Source organism: Apteryx mantelli, chromosome 3 (assembly GCF_036417845.1).
Source record: "Apteryx mantelli isolate bAptMan1 chromosome 3, bAptMan1.hap1, whole genome shotgun sequence".
In the NCBI taxonomy this organism is placed as follows: domain Eukaryota; kingdom Metazoa; phylum Chordata; class Aves; order Apterygiformes; family Apterygidae; genus Apteryx; species Apteryx mantelli.
In genome coordinates, this window is record NC_089980.1 from 24,701,746 (window position 1) to 24,718,489 (window position 16,744).

A 16,744-nucleotide genomic window follows, 5' to 3' on the forward strand; every position below is an offset into this window, starting at 1 on the left:
CTATTCAGCTCCCCCCAGGGCAGCAGGCTCTGTGTCCTGCTGGACGCAGCACTGTTGACCACCACCTCTCAGCTGAGACCAGTGTGCTCTTTATGAGTGCTGCCTTGCACTGCTCTGTTCTTATCTACTGGTGCCCACAGTCAAGCATCACCTTTAACCACTGAAGGGTAAAGCAGACCTACTTGCAGTTGCTCTCTTAGCTCACAGAGGTGGCTCCTGCAGATCACCTCCCTGCTCTGAATTTCTTGCTCATAGCCTCCTAAATGAGGTCAGTGCCTTAGTGCACACACAGCAGCAACAGGCTAGTTGGGTGCAAGGCAGAGACAACTCCAGACTCTCTTGCCAAGAAGTCAGGCCCATAAATAGGAGTAAGTGGGGGTGGCTTGATCCAGTTCAGTGGGGGTACCCTGACTTACATCTGCTAAATTTCTGGCCCTCTGTAAGTCAATTCTTGCATGTGCTTGATTTCCTAATCTGCTGGGTATTACCATCTGCATCTTCAGCACTGTGATGCTTATACTGCTGACCTCAGTATGTCTTCCTCTGCCAGTTCAGAAATCATTACCCCTTCTTTGTCTGTCAGCAGAAAAAGGGGTTAATTAGCTGTCCTGGCTACTCCCTCCCTGCATCGCCAGCAGGAGTGCACTTCTGCTGCTGAATCACTGCTGTGCCTCTCTGTCCTGCTGTCCTCACAGGCACATGCCTAGCTCCTTCCTCACAGGAGAAGGAAGAGCAGGAGAAGGGAGTAACATGGCACAGCATGATATGGTGAACTAGGCTAATGGGCACGTAGCAACAGCACAGAGATTCCTGGCTGTACTAGGAACAAATTGCATTCAGCATGTATCAGTCAGCCCAACTCAGGTGTGTTTGCTTCTTGCCCTCTGTATTTTGCTTTGTTATTTCTCAAGTTGCTTCTCCCCTGCGCCAAAGTATCTGCTGGCTGTGGCTGTCCTCAGCTATCAGCAGAGCTGCTCTGAATGATGTTTTCTTGATTTATCATCTCTCTGCTCCAGGCAGGAGGCCTGTTATTTTCAGAGTTCCCCTGTAGTAGAGGGTGGTCTGTGATCCAACCCAACAGTTGGCCAGATGCAAATGTTCTGGGTCCTGCAAGATGCTGAAAAAATCTCAAAGTTTTTCCAGTGTAGGACTACCTTTGCTGTATTTGAATGATGAGCCTCCATTGTGATCAGCTATTGCCTCCAGGGTCACCCTAAGGCACTGTGAGCCTCTTCTCATAGTAATGACTTCAGCTAACTCCCTCTCCTCCCATCGAGCTTCTCCCCATGCCTCTGCATGTTCCTTCCTTTGCCTGTCTCACCACAGCCCACACCAGCACTCCTGTGGTCAGTGCTGGTAGGAGATGCTGCACTTTCTGGACAGACACTCTGAAAGCCTAAAAGTTAGAAAGGGAGTCAAAACCCAGCTTTCCTGGCTGTTTAGTTGAGCAGCTGCCATGTTTGCAATTGTCTCCCACATGCTGCATTAGCAGGGAAGGCACCGGAAGGCACAGTTAGACAGTTTGTTCCCATCTGCCTGTTGTAGCACAGTTTGGGCTCATCTAGGCTACGGGTGTGTGCTGCTGGCTTCCTGCAAGGCCTAGATCCAAAACTCAGTACAGCTGGAATAGGTCTAGGGAATGAAAAGATTACGCTCTTGATGTCATAGGGCCGCTGTCAGAATCCCTTGCTATACAGCTTCCTACAGGAAAGATGTTAGAGCTGTAATCAGTTTATATCTGAGGTTATTTTTATAAATAACCTCAGATACAATGGAGAATGGAAGGAGGCTGGACTTGCTACAAGAGGCATCCAAGCAATATTAAAACGCAAGAAAACAAAGAGGTGCAAATTGGGCCAGTTCTTTACTAACTTCAGTAGCTACATCTGATTAGACTATTTAGCTTCAAGGAACTGAACTGACTGCGGAACAGAAGGGGCTAGGAATGTAAAAGCAAGGAAGAATAAAGTGTCATGAAGACATTTCAACCCTAGATGCCTACAGGATGAGGTTGACAGGCTGTGCTTTGTCCTTGTTTTGTTTGTGCAAATAAAGTTATGAGTTGGCCCACTTTGTTAGTCTGCCCTGCAGTGACTGATGGATGTGCATCCAGGAGGACTGGAATGGCTTTGCATCAGCCATGTGTATGGGGGGGAAAAAAAGGAGAAGAGCATAATGCCTTGTTCCTTTAAATTACTAGCTATGCTGCTCTTTAGGTTCTAGCTTTACACTCCAAAGCAACTAAGTTTTTGAGTACTGACCTGTTCAAAAAGGCATTGCCAAAGGCGTTGAGTTTCCTGAACGGTTTTTTGGGATCCACCACCAATGCATTTCCAGGAACGATTCCTTCCACATCTCCTTGCATAACTGCAATGAAGGAGTCAGTTGTAGGCTCCGGTCCAATCCTCATCCCTGGAAAATCCTGCTCTAGCAGGTACCTACAGGAAGAAAAAACAAGGGTGGGGGCATGAGATGTGAGCTGCCTAAGTCCTAAATAGGTTGTATTGAAGATCCAGGTGTAATGAAGAAGCTCAAGAGTATGGTTCCTGCCAAGAGTATTTTTAGCAATGTCACTGAATCATTTGGTAAATATTGTGGTAGTTTTTCTACTTGGTATCTCAACATTTAAAGCTGTCTCATTTAGGTAGATTAAGAAACTGAGAAGATTACAACTGCTGGGAAAAGATTATCATCATGTTTGATCATTTTGTGTATTTTAATCCCTAAGACCTTTTGAACAGACTTAGCATAGCAAAGTAAAACCAGCAGTTCACTGCAATCAAGGAGTTAATCATGAAACCTTACTGGCCTTTGGTACCAATATTAATTACTTTACTGCTGCTCATTTCAGCAGACTCATCCAATTAATATGCTTAGCCCCCAGTCCAAATCAGCCTCTCAAATGCCAGCTTCTCAAAGTCTCAAGTCTCCCTTCCTGGTGCTTCTGCAATGCAGTTACAGGTTTGCAATACAAACTGCTCAAGCAGATTGAGAATTAAGCATGTGGGTGGCAGAGTATATCCCAATATTGGTTATCAAGCTAAATGGCACAGTAAGCACAGAATTCCTTATTATCTCCTAAGCCTCTGGCAACTTCTCTGAAGGTACAGTGGTAAATTTCAGGGAAAGATAGTCACCCACAGGGCTGTGGGACTCTGAACAGGACACTAGCTGCACATCCTGACTTATCCTGCCAAATTGAGGGTGGGTCAGCAGCCTCCACGCAACAGTTCCATTTGGCCTATGAAGGGGACACATGCCATCACTGAGGTTAGGGCTGCGCTAGTGTGCGTGGATGCAGAAAACATCCCTCCTGCTGGTTCTGTGCTGAGAACTAAGACTGCTGTGTCCATGTGACTTGTGAAAGGGAACTAGAAGTGGTCCAGCCCCAGCGTGGGATGATGTTGTAACCTAGACTAGTGACAAGCTCTAGATTGTTACATGAGGAACACATGACTGCCCAGCTATGGAGAGGTTAGTTTAATATTGCGTTGTTGCTTATTGACAGTAGATAGCCGGTACTTTCCTTGCTTTGACCTGCTCTTCGTAATGATGCAGGAAGATGAATACAGAACTACAGCAATGTTACAAATACATTCAGTGGATAGTGAAAAAGGAGAGGAAGGGCAGGCAAGGGATTTTTCATGATTTTGAGATCAGTGTGATTAGCAGTCAGTATTGGCTCACTCGGGTGAGTCTTATCGGGAAGGATAAGTCCCTACATAAGAGACTATAAGATCATTTGCATGAAAGCTTCTGATCGCTTATTTGGAGTTTCCACCTTCACCATTTTAGCAGAGGTAATTTCAATCCAGTGTCTTAGGAACAACAAAAAACTTGTGCTCATCCAGCAGGATTGTTTACTGACACCATGTCTGTAAATGTATCTTTGCTTCCCAGTGGGCAAGGCCAAACGATGCTCCAAGTAACAACTTGATCTAAAGGCAAAATGAACAGCTACATGGCCAGGATATACAGCACATGACAACTGGCTTGGTACTCACTAATGAAGAGCATAGCTGCAGCAAGAATAACTCCAGCAAGGACTTCCAGAATTCCCTTGGGAGCTGTTTTCACCCAGCTCCATCATAGATATCTTATGCATTTTCATATAACTTTCATTCAAAGTGCTTTCCAAGTCTTGTGTAGAGAGACTTCTCTTAATGGGAACAACTTGGGGATGAAATAGATGTTTAACTGTTCCCAATAATGTGAAATAATCCAGGAAAGAAAAGAAACCACCCTCTCATGGTGGATATGTCCTATCCACCTAAAGGCTATGTGGGGATTCCTCAAACTTTCCTGTAGATGTGGGTCATTGCTTAGCAGAATCAGACTGATGCTAATGCTTGTGTGGGCCTCCTCCCTGGCTGGTGATCACAATACACCTTCCTGGCAGCTACAGTAACCCCTCTCTAGCCTGAAGAAGCTGAGAACAGGACAAGCTACTTTTCTCCCATCAAGGACTCTGTAGACCCTCATGTGAACACTCTTGGCTCCATTCCCTGGAAAGCTCTCTACACTGAAACAACCATTTGCTGGGTTACAATCTGCTTGGACAGACTCTGGAAACTAAGCTTAGGCCTCCTGGATGGTGATGCAAGATACTCGCCTCCAGGTGGACATCTCTGCAATGGAATCACTGATATTAGCTTTCCTCTGCTCTTAATTTGTATTTTCCTTTTGGTCTGACATAATATACCTAAGATACCCAAAGATGGGCATTCACTGAATCCATACAGTTAAATCTTTCAGTGTCTTTCCTCTTGCAAATATTATAGAGAAAAGAAACAGGTAATGATAATCATTATCAAATGCAACAGATAAGTGAGATGCTTTTGAGAAACACTCCTTACTCCCCACGCTAGGTCTCAGCCTTGCCATAACAATAACCCATTTGTTTTATGCACAAGCAACATGATAGCTCTTGGGCGACAGAAAAAAAAAAGCCTGCGGGTTTTGTTTGTCATTTATAGACAAGGCTTCTGAGAAAGCCTAAGCAAAAGCCCTCCATATAATAGCAACACTCCTCCTCCAACCAGGCTGTTTGAAAGAATTTTATCACAGCTCCACTCATCTACTGTTTCAAAGTGTTCTGTGTTTATTTTTTATATAAGATTTAAAAAACAACAAAAAACACAGCAACAAAAGCACTCTGCTACAGAAGAAGCTATAAGATAATGCTAATTGACTTAACACACAAGTGGTATGAAATCAGAGAGATAAAATAGATGCTACAATACTAGACAGGACGAATCTTCAAGTGAGACTTCTCTGGGAGATTTGGGTGCATTGTACAGCAGGGTGTCTGCAGCACAAGGATCCCCTTGTACACAGGACAAATACAAGGGGACCTATTGACACTTGTCTGATGGGAGGAAGGCACTTATGCTGGGCACTGATGCAGGCTGCCTCTGCTAACAGAAGAACACTAAAGAACATGCAGTTGTTACACTTCTGGGTGATTTCTGGGAGAAAATCGCAAATTGAATGGTTTGTGGAAGATGCTTGGCAACAGTGACCAGCAGCTGTAGGGCAATTTCCCACACCAATGCGGCATGCCTTACTCTGAGCTGCTGAACACCTGCAAGGGACTGAGGAATGACCATCCCCAGCAGTCCCTGCCACCTCCAGCCAAGTTGGGGCAGCTGGCAGAGGGTACCAGCAGGCAAACATTTATTTACAGACAGTCTGCTCACTGGAGAGGTGCCTGGAGTAGGCATCTGTCTGGGAGCAGCATGCCATTTGCCCCATTCAGAGCAGTTCCAGCTTGTGGGGAGAAGCAGGGAAGCAGCACTGGGGCTGGCCTGGGGCATCCTTTTCCAAGCAGGGTTAGCCTAGCCTAGGAGCAGAGTCCAAGCAGGGAGCAGAGTCCAGCCCAATGCTGCCTCGCCCCTGCCAGGAGGAGATTCCAGGCTCTCCAGGCAGGAATGCCGCAGGATGTGGGGGAGGGAGCCGGCTTCTGTTAGCGATGAGTCACACAGGAGCTGTGCAGGATGCTGTGTGCGGGAGAGGTGATGCAGCAGGGTGGAGAGGACGGGAAAAGGGAAGGAGGGCAGCGGGGAGGAGCGAGAGGAAGCAGCCAGATCAGCCTGGTGTAGGCAGAGATGAAAGGTTCAGGGCCACCTGGGGAGGTCAGACCAGAACTGCTTAGTGTAGAGAGTGACAAAGAGTCCAGAGAGACCAGGACGTGTAAATGATTAGCTGTAAGAGGAAAGGGTGGCTGCATGAAAAAAGCAAGCCATGTTGACAGTTAGTAGGGCTCTAGCTGGTTTGTTTATTTTATTAACAGGATGGCTGGACAGAAGCCAGGATTATTTTTAGAAAGGACCACAGAACGTAAATTAATTAGGAGAGTAGTGTTCTATCCTGCCTTCCCATCCTCTTACAGGAAACTTAAGAAGCAATAATGTTTTAGAAGGTAGGCTCCAGTGGCATCCTGCTGTCCTAGGGAGTATCTAACAGCCATAGTGGTTAACTTCCCAGGTAAAGGTGTTGGCTTACCCCCTCCATCCAGGCCTTTAAGGCCTTTATGCAGGGCTGGGGCCTGTGCCAAGTTGATGCTGGGAAGAGAAACAGGAGTGAGTGAGGAGAGCAGATACAGCAGGAATAGGGAAGCTGCAGCTTGTGACTCTACATCTTTCACATAGCAAAGTATGGCTCAGCCCTCTCTCCTGCTTTCAGAGACCTAGAGAACAGCCCAGTTCCACAAAAAAGAAACCTGTGTTTTAGTCTTGCTTCAACCTGCACAACTCGCCTCCCTCAGCCTCTAGGAATGTTTCTCACAGCTGACCTTGACTGTCTTGCTTCTCTCATCACCCCCTGAGAGAGCACAGCCTCACTGCAAGAGGCTGCAGATTACATGCTCTCTCCAGAGAGGCTCTAACAATTTATTTCCCCAGTGCCTTGCATTTCTTCCTTTCACTTCAGATTCCCTGGGAGCAAGGGAAGAGGTTTGGGAGACAGACCCAGCTCTAGGGTAGGTGACTAAGGTCGTGTTCTTTAAATCAGTGCTCTGGGATTCAGGGGTGAACTGGCACTGAGTGCATGCCACCTGAGTGTTTAGTGGCACTGTCAAGTCTCCAAATTGCATCCCATTTATGAGCAGAATGCAATATGAAGTGGGATGGATACTTGGGGATAACATCAGTTGTCCCCTATCCTGACAGGATTATGGAAGAAATGCCCTGATGCCATTTCTTGTTTCATTCTAATGCCAAGACATAATGGTTGTTTCCCTTCCCATCTCCCCCCCCACCCTTTAACTCCTCCCTGCTATTGGTTTTAGCACCCACTTGCCTTCCCACAATAATTCTGGATGCTAGTCCAGTGCTTATCCAGCTCCCTAATGACCAGGCATCCAGCTTGAGCTACAGGCCCTATCACAAGCAACACTTTCTGAAACCTCCTGCCTCCGTTTGCTCAGGATTACACTGGAGTAGTAGGCCCTCGTATCTCTCCCATCACAGGAGGCCCACAGGCACTTCAACACTGCTTGACTTTCACTTTCTCATTCACCATTTTGTGCAGTGAAACCTCCGCCTTGCTGGAAGACCTTCTCATGTCCATTTTGCACTCCTGTAAGGAAGCTGCTCTTGGCCTCTTCTGCTTGACCCTAATCCCTGGGTTGACTCATCCCAGCCCTGCACAGAGGGGGCTGAGAGAAGAGGTCACAGGCCTGAAGTCTGCTGGTTGAGGTGAGCCTCAGATCAGCTCACTAACAGAAGAGTTACAAGGCTGCTGCCTTCCCACAGAAGCAAAGGCTTATCTTCTCCTTTTGCCTGGAACATGCTTTAGGCAGCCAGACTTCTTGCAGAAGGAGTTTAGGCTGACAAAAAAAGGACTTTACTGAACAGACAGGGACAAAGGCAGGAAGACTTGGCCAACAGCAGCACACAGGTGAAACTGCAGAAAAAAAGCTGATGTTGGCAGTCTGAAGAAGAGCATTTGGAAGAGATGCTCTAGTTACAGAACAAACAACCTCAGGGATGGGCATTCAGAGTTGGTTCTGCTCCAAGATGTTGGTATCCCAGAGGGGAGAAAAAACCTTTCAAACAGGTTTGGTACCAAGTCACAGAACAAAGATTTGGGGTGGAAGCAGAGAATTAAGCTATCCAAGTCAGCCTCTTCCATTTCCAGAAGAGTAACCCCATCCTGCCCTTCCAGCCATTTAAAAAGAAGCATCTGAGGGTCATTTGTGCCCCTTCATCACCTTCCTGACCTGCTCATGGGAGCAAATCTTTTCAGTGTTAAACTTTGTTTGCCAGACTCGTGACTGACAAGGTAGCAGAAATGCATTCTGTTCTTGGCTCCTGGTTAGGGCTTTAAATAGCAGGAATAGTACGGCACATAAAAATACCTGCATTCCTCAAGGTCAGTCCTGGAGAGGCACAGCCAGTTTGATTCACCTCTTCCTACTCTCCCAGCCCCCTCCTCCACCAAGAAATACTGGCAGAACAAAGGACTGGCTGCTTGGGGCCTGCATCTGGATTTACACTGGGGTAATTCCACAGATTTCAACAGAGCCACACCAGAGTTAGGCTGGAGTTTAACACTAAGCTTATGAATCACACAGCTGAAGCTGCACTGTCTGCATTTCCTATGATCCCAAGAGAAAGACCGCTGCGAGTTGAGCTAGCAATGTGTCTGAACAGAGATCCCCACAACTAAACCCAGCTGGAAAAAGTTTAACCCTCTCTTTGGCAGTTTCAAATCAAACCTGACAGAGGCAGCTACTCTGGCTTTAAAATTAGGAAGCGATTTGCTGCTCCCTGCATCTCAGCAGGGCAGGATGCTGCTGAAACAGAACTTGCTTTTAGAGTCCTGAAGATGGGCAGGTCTCTCTTGTGCACACATGCACACACCCCTGAGCACACATGCTTGTCAAACTATGTTGAGCGTTATCTCAGCAGATAGAAAGAGAAGAAAGAGCATGAGAGAGACCCCTGCAAACCCAAGCACTGCCTGGAGGCTCCCTAGGCCGCAGGACGCCCCACCAGCGTGGGAAAGCGTGGCGGCAGAGGGCCACCCCGGCCTGGGCAGGCAGGGGGACACCCCGGGCGAGGCCTTCTGCGGCTTTTGCCCTTCGAGCGGACCGGAGGGCCCCGAGCGACTCGTTTCCCGCAGCAGCGCCCTGCCCAGGGCACCTTCTTGCCACGTCGGTGCCCTGCAGCAGCAGCAGCGGCGGCGGTGGGGCACGTCGCCCACTCTGCCCCGGCGGGGAAGCCCCCTCCCGAGGCTGCAGCCGGAGCGGGCTCTGCCCTGGCAGCGGCGGGGACGTGACAGGGGCACCCCACGCCCAGGCAGCGGGCACCCTGCGCCCGCCCCACGCGGGGAGCGCGGTGCCGGCGCCCCGGCTCTACCTGATGAAGGTGGTCTTCCCCGTGGAGTACTGCCCCACGAGGAGCACCATGGGCTTGTTGTCGAAGTCGGCATCCTCCAGGGCGGGCGAGTGGAACTCGTGGAACTTGTAGTGCTCCTCCAGCGGCAGCAGCTTGGTCTTGTAGAGCTTCTTCAGGCCCTCGCTCACGGTCTGAAACACCTCGGGGTCCTTGCGCCGGCGGTCGTCGGTGCCCAGCCAGCTGAACATGGTGGCGCGGCGGCCCCCGCGGCGGGGCCGGGCGGCCTGCGGCGGGGGGCGGCTCGGCGGCGGCGGCGGCCTGGGCGCGGGCTACCCCCGCATGCTCCCTCGCCCCGCGGCGCAACGGCCCCTCGCGGGGGGCGGCTCCCGCCGCGGCCGGCTGGCTGCCGTTGAGCGAGCCGCTTCCAGTCAGGCGGCGCGGCGCGCCCCGCTCGCGGCCTCGGCCGAGAGGCGCCGCTGGACAACGCCGCCGCCTCCCTTCGCGCCGCCGGCTCCCGGCGTGGGCATGCCGCGGAGGGGCGGGCGGCGGCAGCGCCCTGCGAGCGCGGCGGGCGGCGTTTAAGGGCGGCCCGCCAGGAAATGGGCCGGCGCCGGAAGTCGGCCGCTCCTGGCAGGCGCCGCCCGTTCTCCCCGGCGGGTGAAGCCGCGCCGGGCGCCGCCATGTTGGGGAGGGGCGCGGCGGAGCGCGGCACGGCGCTCAGACCCCATAAGGGGGCGCTGCGCCCCGCGGAGCTCCGCGCGGCATGGGCCGCCATTTTGTTCCCGTTTTCACCTCCTTTTGGAATAAATCCCGGCGCTCTTTCAATGAGCGTGTGTAGATTTGACAGGGAGTCGGGTGTTTTCTTTCGCGACGCCGTCGCGGCGGCGCTCTGCCGGCAGCGAGGGCTGGCGGGGCCGTGAGGCTGGGCTGCCCGCTGCGCCCCGGCAGTGTGTAACGGTGTTTTTTAGGGGTTTGTACTCGGTTCCTCGGTGAGGGTTGGGATTGCTGCGCTTGTCACCTCTGGAGAAGAGAAATGTCCTGGTGACTGCTCTTCTGCAAGGGTTTTCAAAGGCAGAAAGCAGTGATACATGTAAGAACAGAGGCATTTACCGTGTGCAGGAGCGTACGCGTGTCCCTGGTGAGCAATCTGCTTCTGAGCTGATTTTTAACAACATTGAACACCCCCAAATGACTAGTGCGTTACCGCTCATCGCTTCTCTTACAGTTGTACTGGGCTCACAGAAATGATATGAAAGAGGAGATCTGTGCCCAGAAGAATTCACCATTTAAGCAGATGAGACAGGCAAATTAGTAGCTGTCTCCACTCTTTTATTCCTGTAGCAATCAGGGTGACTGGACACCTGAAGAATGAATGCTGCGATGCTTGGGCTGAATCTTGCTCCAGTTGCACAAGTTTTCCAGCACTGGTCCATGGCTCAAAATGTCTTCAGGGTTGTCCATCAGCTCTAACGCAACACTGCCAGGCAGTCCTAATTACAGCTGAGCTGTTGGGACAAAGCACTGGGAGTGGGGAATTTTCCTGAAACATCTCTACATAGCTTTTTTTTCACTTGAGTTTCTTCATCAAGTCCAAGAAATGTGGCAAGAAGCAGTTTTGGAAAAGGTCCCGTCGTGTCAAAGGCTTTTGCCCTTTCCCAGCCATTTGTGTACAACTCTATTTCAGGATGGGAATAATTCAGGCCTGGCTCAAACAGATGCAAATTTGCATTAAAAGCAGTTGATTTTGACAGGGGAACACCACAATGCATTTGGCCCTATGTGTCTGGAATAGGACACACAAGCAGGAACTAATCCTTACATTTGAATGATCAAATCAAGGGTAATAAGATTGTTTTCACTAAACATATTTCTCTTTCCTAGCCGTTTCTAGTCCAAGGACAGACCTAGGAATGCTAAAAAATGTGTGTGTGCTTTCAGAGTGTCTTTCTATGCATTTGACTATAGATGTATTTTCCTGGTCGTTCTCATTCTGTGGTCTGATGCATTTACACAGATGGCTCTTCTGTGCAGCTTGACCCATGAGGTGACAGTGATGACTCCAGGGACCAGTTTTCTTTTTCTGAAATAAAATAGTAAGTTGATAATATTTTCTGAAAGTCAAACTTCTCTGCTTTGCTGCCAGTAACTGAAACTAGTCTGAAAGTGGAATTAATGTTTTTAAATCTTTTTAAATAGACTGAGATTTTGGCTTGAAGAAGTTGATGAATTGTTTCCAGTGAAAATTTCTGAAAATGAAAGACCCTGTAGAAATCAACAAGGTTTGCAAGAATTCCTCATTTTGTAAGAAGAAAATCACTTTAATCTTCTAGATAGTTCTGCCATTTAAGGATTGTGTTCCTCAGCGCTATTCCGGTATTTCTACAACTATATATGGATTCTATTGCTCCTTGGTGTTTTCCTGTGATATTCTTATTCTCAGAGCTGAGTAAAGGTCAGGCCAGGAAGTCTTTGATTGTAAATCTCCCTAGAACACCTTGATGCTCTTCCTGAATGCAATGAATGGGAGAGAAGAGTGACTAAGATTTCTGCTTTGCAGGTTATGGGAACTAACTGCTGCAGGTATGGCAGAGGCACGGTTGTCCTACGTTTACAAGACAACAATAAGTATGAGCAATTAAGTTGTGCTAATCATAAATATTTACATCTGATGGCCAAATGCCCCCCCCAATACTCACAATTTCTGAAGAGTCCCCTCTCTTTTGAGTTCTTTGTTTCTGTGGCAAATTGCAACCAATCCTCGCAATTTTTATGGGTTTTCTTTAGCTGACTTCCAAATGTTACATACCTTTCTGTCTTTTTCAGTCTGTTTCTTAGTAGTTTTTCTCCAGAAGGCTGACTTCTTCAGGGACTCTCCATACCTTGGAAATATACAACCAATCAAAAAAACCCAAAGGTCAGTAAATTAGGAAAAGAAGTTTAGAGTATAATTAGGCTTTTTTGGGGCAAAGTTTGAATTGAAAATTTAAATCTGTTTTTATTATTTATTCCTTTTTATTTCTTCATCAAGGACATTTTGATAGATAGTTTTCTGCTGGCCAGATTGGTCCCACAGGGCAGTCATCAGGAAAAAATGTTTTTTTTTAATTTAAAATATTTCTGAAAGTGGCCTATTTTGAAAGCAGAAAAAGAACTAAAGCAATTAAACATTTTCCAAACAATGATTTTTCATTAAAAGTCAATGCTGGAAAAGGGCTATTTTTGTTGAAAGTTTCTGAGCAGTTCAAACGGAAAAACTATTTCTTGAATGTCCTGCCCAGAAATTAGTGTATTGCAGTGACCATAACATACATGTTTCTGATACTGATGGGAGGTAGGTCTGCTATAGTCCTCTGTTCTAGAATTCGTCTTTTTTACTCAAGCTGTGACAGATTAAACTTTCAGCTCTGTAGTTTCTCAGCCCTATCCCTGCTGTTGGTAAGGTTGTTGCAGATAGTCACTTAGCTGGGTGCTCTCCTTGACTGAGAGATTTTGCTAGAGAAGATACTACTGGAAGTGAATGAGACTGGACTCAAGTCACGCAATATTTCTGTTCAAAATGAAACCTGAAGTTCAGAAGTGAAACACAATGTTGTATAACCGAAACTAGTTTTGTGTGAAATCAAATCGTTGTGGCATGTTTGCTTATCTCCCTGTCTTAGATTGGAGAGGTTTACTTCCTACAAGGTCATCAGAGAATGGGGACATGAGCAAATCACTGAGTTTTAAAAAGAGGTGGTGACTCACTAAGTACCATAAAAGTTTGACAGTTTCAAGAAGCTTTGGGGGAACAGTGTAGTTCAGAAAAGTTAATTTCCTGCTGGTACAACTATTGCTTGTTCATTACAAAGTAAGAAACCCAAATAGGCACCAAATGTCAAAAGTGCAGGTAGTGATAGGTTCAACAGGGAATAGCAGGGTTTGTGTGACTGGGACAGGGGGAGAGGAAGGTGCAGCAGGTCCCCAGAATTAAACCAAATATATTAATTTGATAGATAAGGGAAGGAGAGTTTCATTTGGTTCATTTAGATCAGACTTCTCAACCATCCTCTGCTGCCATGTGGCCTAGGAAGAAAATTGTCTCCAGGATAGTCTATCCCTTCCCTCACTCATTGCTTTGCCTTTACGACTCAGAAAGCTGCTGCCTTCCCATCCTGCCCCCATTGCACCTTTGTATTCCTCTGAAATATTTCCCAATATGTTTCTCTTACCATTGTTCTCAGATAACTTGGTACTCATACACTGTCCCTTTTCCTGTCGTCTCCATGCTGCTCTGTATTGCTCATGTCCATTTGTTCTTGGGGTAGAACAAGGTGCTGGTACCCAGAAGTGCCCCCAGGAATGGAGAACGTTGAGTTGGATAATGTATATACAGTGAGTGGGAAGCATCCTTGCATCCAAAGAGTTCACATCTTAAATTTGTAAAGCAAAGAAAGCATGTTGTATTGCACATATGGGACTGTACCCATATGATCCCATGTGATGTCTGTAATGGTGCCAGAAAGAAAAATCACCAGAGACTTTAGCCATCCTTACAGTGCAGAAGCTTGGAGGTTTGTCCTGTAACTCTTGGATGATTTTGACTGTCTCAGTGATAGGAAGTGTACTTCCTAAGCTTACATATATGTATTTTTAGAAATTGTAATGATTTAGTGATTGACAAAGTGGAGAGACTGTGGTCCCATATGCTCTGAATGTATGTGGGCCTTTGGGGAGGGGGTTGAGGGTATTTGCTTTGTGATTTCTTTCCTTACCTGAAAGCAGAAATTTGGTTAAAATGTTTTGAGACGCAGTCAAATGCACCCACCCGTTCTGCCTTGTCAATGACATATGGAGAGCTGGCATTTTTTGTGGTTTGAATAATCTAATGGCTAACAAAACAAGGAAGCTGCCTTCCACTGAATTCAGGGGTGAGTCAAATACTAGTCTGTGTGATGGGCTGACCTGTTCTTTCATGCCTTCTGTGGGACATTTTTCATTGAGCTTTCCAGAAATTTTCTACCATTGCTCAACATCTATTTTTTCCCCGCCTCCTTCTTCTATCACAGTATTTGATAGGTAAGGACTAGCTCTCAGGGTTACGTAGACAAGATATATGTTCACACATAGACACTGACACACACACAAATACACACATAGGTAGAGGTAACATATATACTATTTATAAGCAGTGGGCATTACCACCAGTGGAACAATTATCCTGTGCTGTGAGGACACACCTGGAGAAGGTAGGACATCAAACTCTAAGTACTATTTAGAGTGATTTGGTGCTGGCATTCAGCACCTGTTGGTGGCCACCACAGGGTTAGGATTTTCCAAAGGGTTGAAAGAAATGTAACTCTGTCACCACTTCTCGGACACATGGTACTTAGATGAAGCTGTCCTCTAGGATCAGACGGGTGTATTATTTACATGTTGCTGCTGGCTGTACTGAATGGAGCAGCTGCTGCTATACTTTTCTCTGGAAGTGATGAAGGGGAAGGCAGAAAGTTCATATCAACAAACACGAGAAGAATGGGTGTGATTTAAAGAAACTAGAACCATGTCAGCTGCTCTGCCTGTCACAGGTCCAAAGCTTCTCTGGGCCAAATGGCTGTGAACGCAGGCTGGTGTTTTAACTAACCCGGATTTCATGCACCCTTCTCCTCTAAGCTTTGCTGTTTAGGGACAGTTTGGCTGATATTTGACCACAAAGTATTCTGCAGAGATCACAAGTTTCTTCTGATTTTAGCTGGAGTTATAGGTAGTCAGGATCTCTAACAATTAGGGTGTTTATGAATAGGATGTTGTAACCTTAAATGATAAAGGACAGACCTGATAGATCTTGAGGAAATGGGAATTTCATATTTTCACTGATATCAGTGGAGCTTAGACAATTTGCACAATGAAGAATATAAATTTTAAATTCTCGGCCAAAGTCTTTAAGAGTGAGTCTTTGCCCAGAGAGGTATTGATTATGGTTCTGAAATCACACAGGCTTTTTCGCTATAGACTTTTTATTAACACCAGTGGAAGACTGTGTCAGGTTCTCTGCGCTGCCTCGACGAGCTCAGCACCAGAAAAAAGTGTTCATCACCTTTTGGGCCAATAATCTAAGCACAGGGAATTCAGGGGAAGGTCCTCCACCTTTTGGTATGTTCATTCATTTTGTGAGAAAACATGGTTCAGTGCTTCTTTTCAGGGTAATTCTATTTGCTAAAATGCCCACAGAAAGAGTGGGAGTCAGCTCTGGGTTTTTGTTTCTGAAATACACCACTAAGTTTAATCAAAGACTTAAGGCTGTACCTGCAAGTGCTGTTTTCATAATGAGCATTAAGAGACTAATAAAGGTTAACGAAGCCTCATATAGTCACATTTCCATTTTGAATAATGGGTGTTAATTTTTGTAGTTAATGCCTCGCTGTATTTCGAGACTGAGGTAAAAGATGGCCCTGTATCATTTGTTTTGCTCACCCTAAAATTTATTATTTCACCTAGAAACATTTGCTATATTCCGAACAATCAGGAGTGGATTCTCAGCCCAAATACAGATTGTCTCCATTAAATCAGTGGAACTGGGCTGCTGTGTTGGCTCCAGGTTTAGCCCTTGAATGCAATCTTCCCCAAAGTTGTCTGAGACAAATCCTCTCACAGAGAGAGAAAGGTGTTCTCAGAGAATTATTTCATGGTCCTATTCCTTTTACTAAAAGTAAAGCATTCACTGTGAATTCTTCAGATTCTTATTTTAAGACTTAGGGACCAGGCCACCTCATGGCATCTAAGACGATGAGAAAGGTCAGGGGAGATCATAGGATGCTAATTTAGTGGAAGGAGTTACATCAGATAGCAAACATGCTAGACGAATGTGCAAAGCATACAGGATCAGATCCACCCAGCCTACTCATTCACAGTTTCCATCTAAAGCTTTTAACCTCTGTGTACTACACTTGGCTGCTTTCCCTTAGAAATTACAATTGTTGGAAGAGACACACACACACACACTCTACTCCACCCAGGCCAGAGGACATGGTGGAGCATACTGAGTGCTGACCGTCTAGCTCAGTAACATGCTGAGTGGAATACAGGTGACTTCCAGGTATATTTTGGCTGGTCATATACAGCTGTTTCTGGTCCCTGCTGTTACACATGGCTCTAAAGCCAGACGGCAGGCAGAGGGTTAAAACACTAGGTGGAACATATTGTAGCTGTATAAGCGGTGATTGCTCATGACACATAAAATGCTTCATTGCATCTTATGCTCAAAGATTTCCAGGTGATATGGGAAAGAGTTTAAAACAATACACCTACAGCTGGGTTCAGGTGGGAGGTTTTCAAAACATATGAAGTAGTTGTGTCATTGACTCTCGGCACACACCGCTACAGTTCAGGGGCTGCCAGCTCAGCTTCTTGAAAATGAGGCTACATGT

The 16,744-nt window shown here is 46.8% G+C and overlaps 1 protein-coding gene across 1 annotated transcript in view; it reads right to left on the reverse strand.

The window, feature by feature from the left end:
• Positions 1-9,898, reverse strand: part of EHD3 (EH domain containing 3) — a 31,150-nt gene extending 21,252 nt beyond the window's left edge. Inside the window, exons 1-2 of the mRNA XM_067292958.1 lie at positions 9,363-9,898; positions 2,262-2,438 (exon numbers count right to left, since the gene is read on the reverse strand). Coding sequence (XP_067149059.1) covers positions 2,262-2,438; positions 9,363-9,589 — 404 coding nt within the window. The 5' untranslated portion in view covers positions 9,590-9,898. The remainder of the gene's footprint in view (positions 1-2,261; positions 2,439-9,362) is intronic.
• Positions 9,899-16,744: the final 6,846 nt, after the last annotated feature.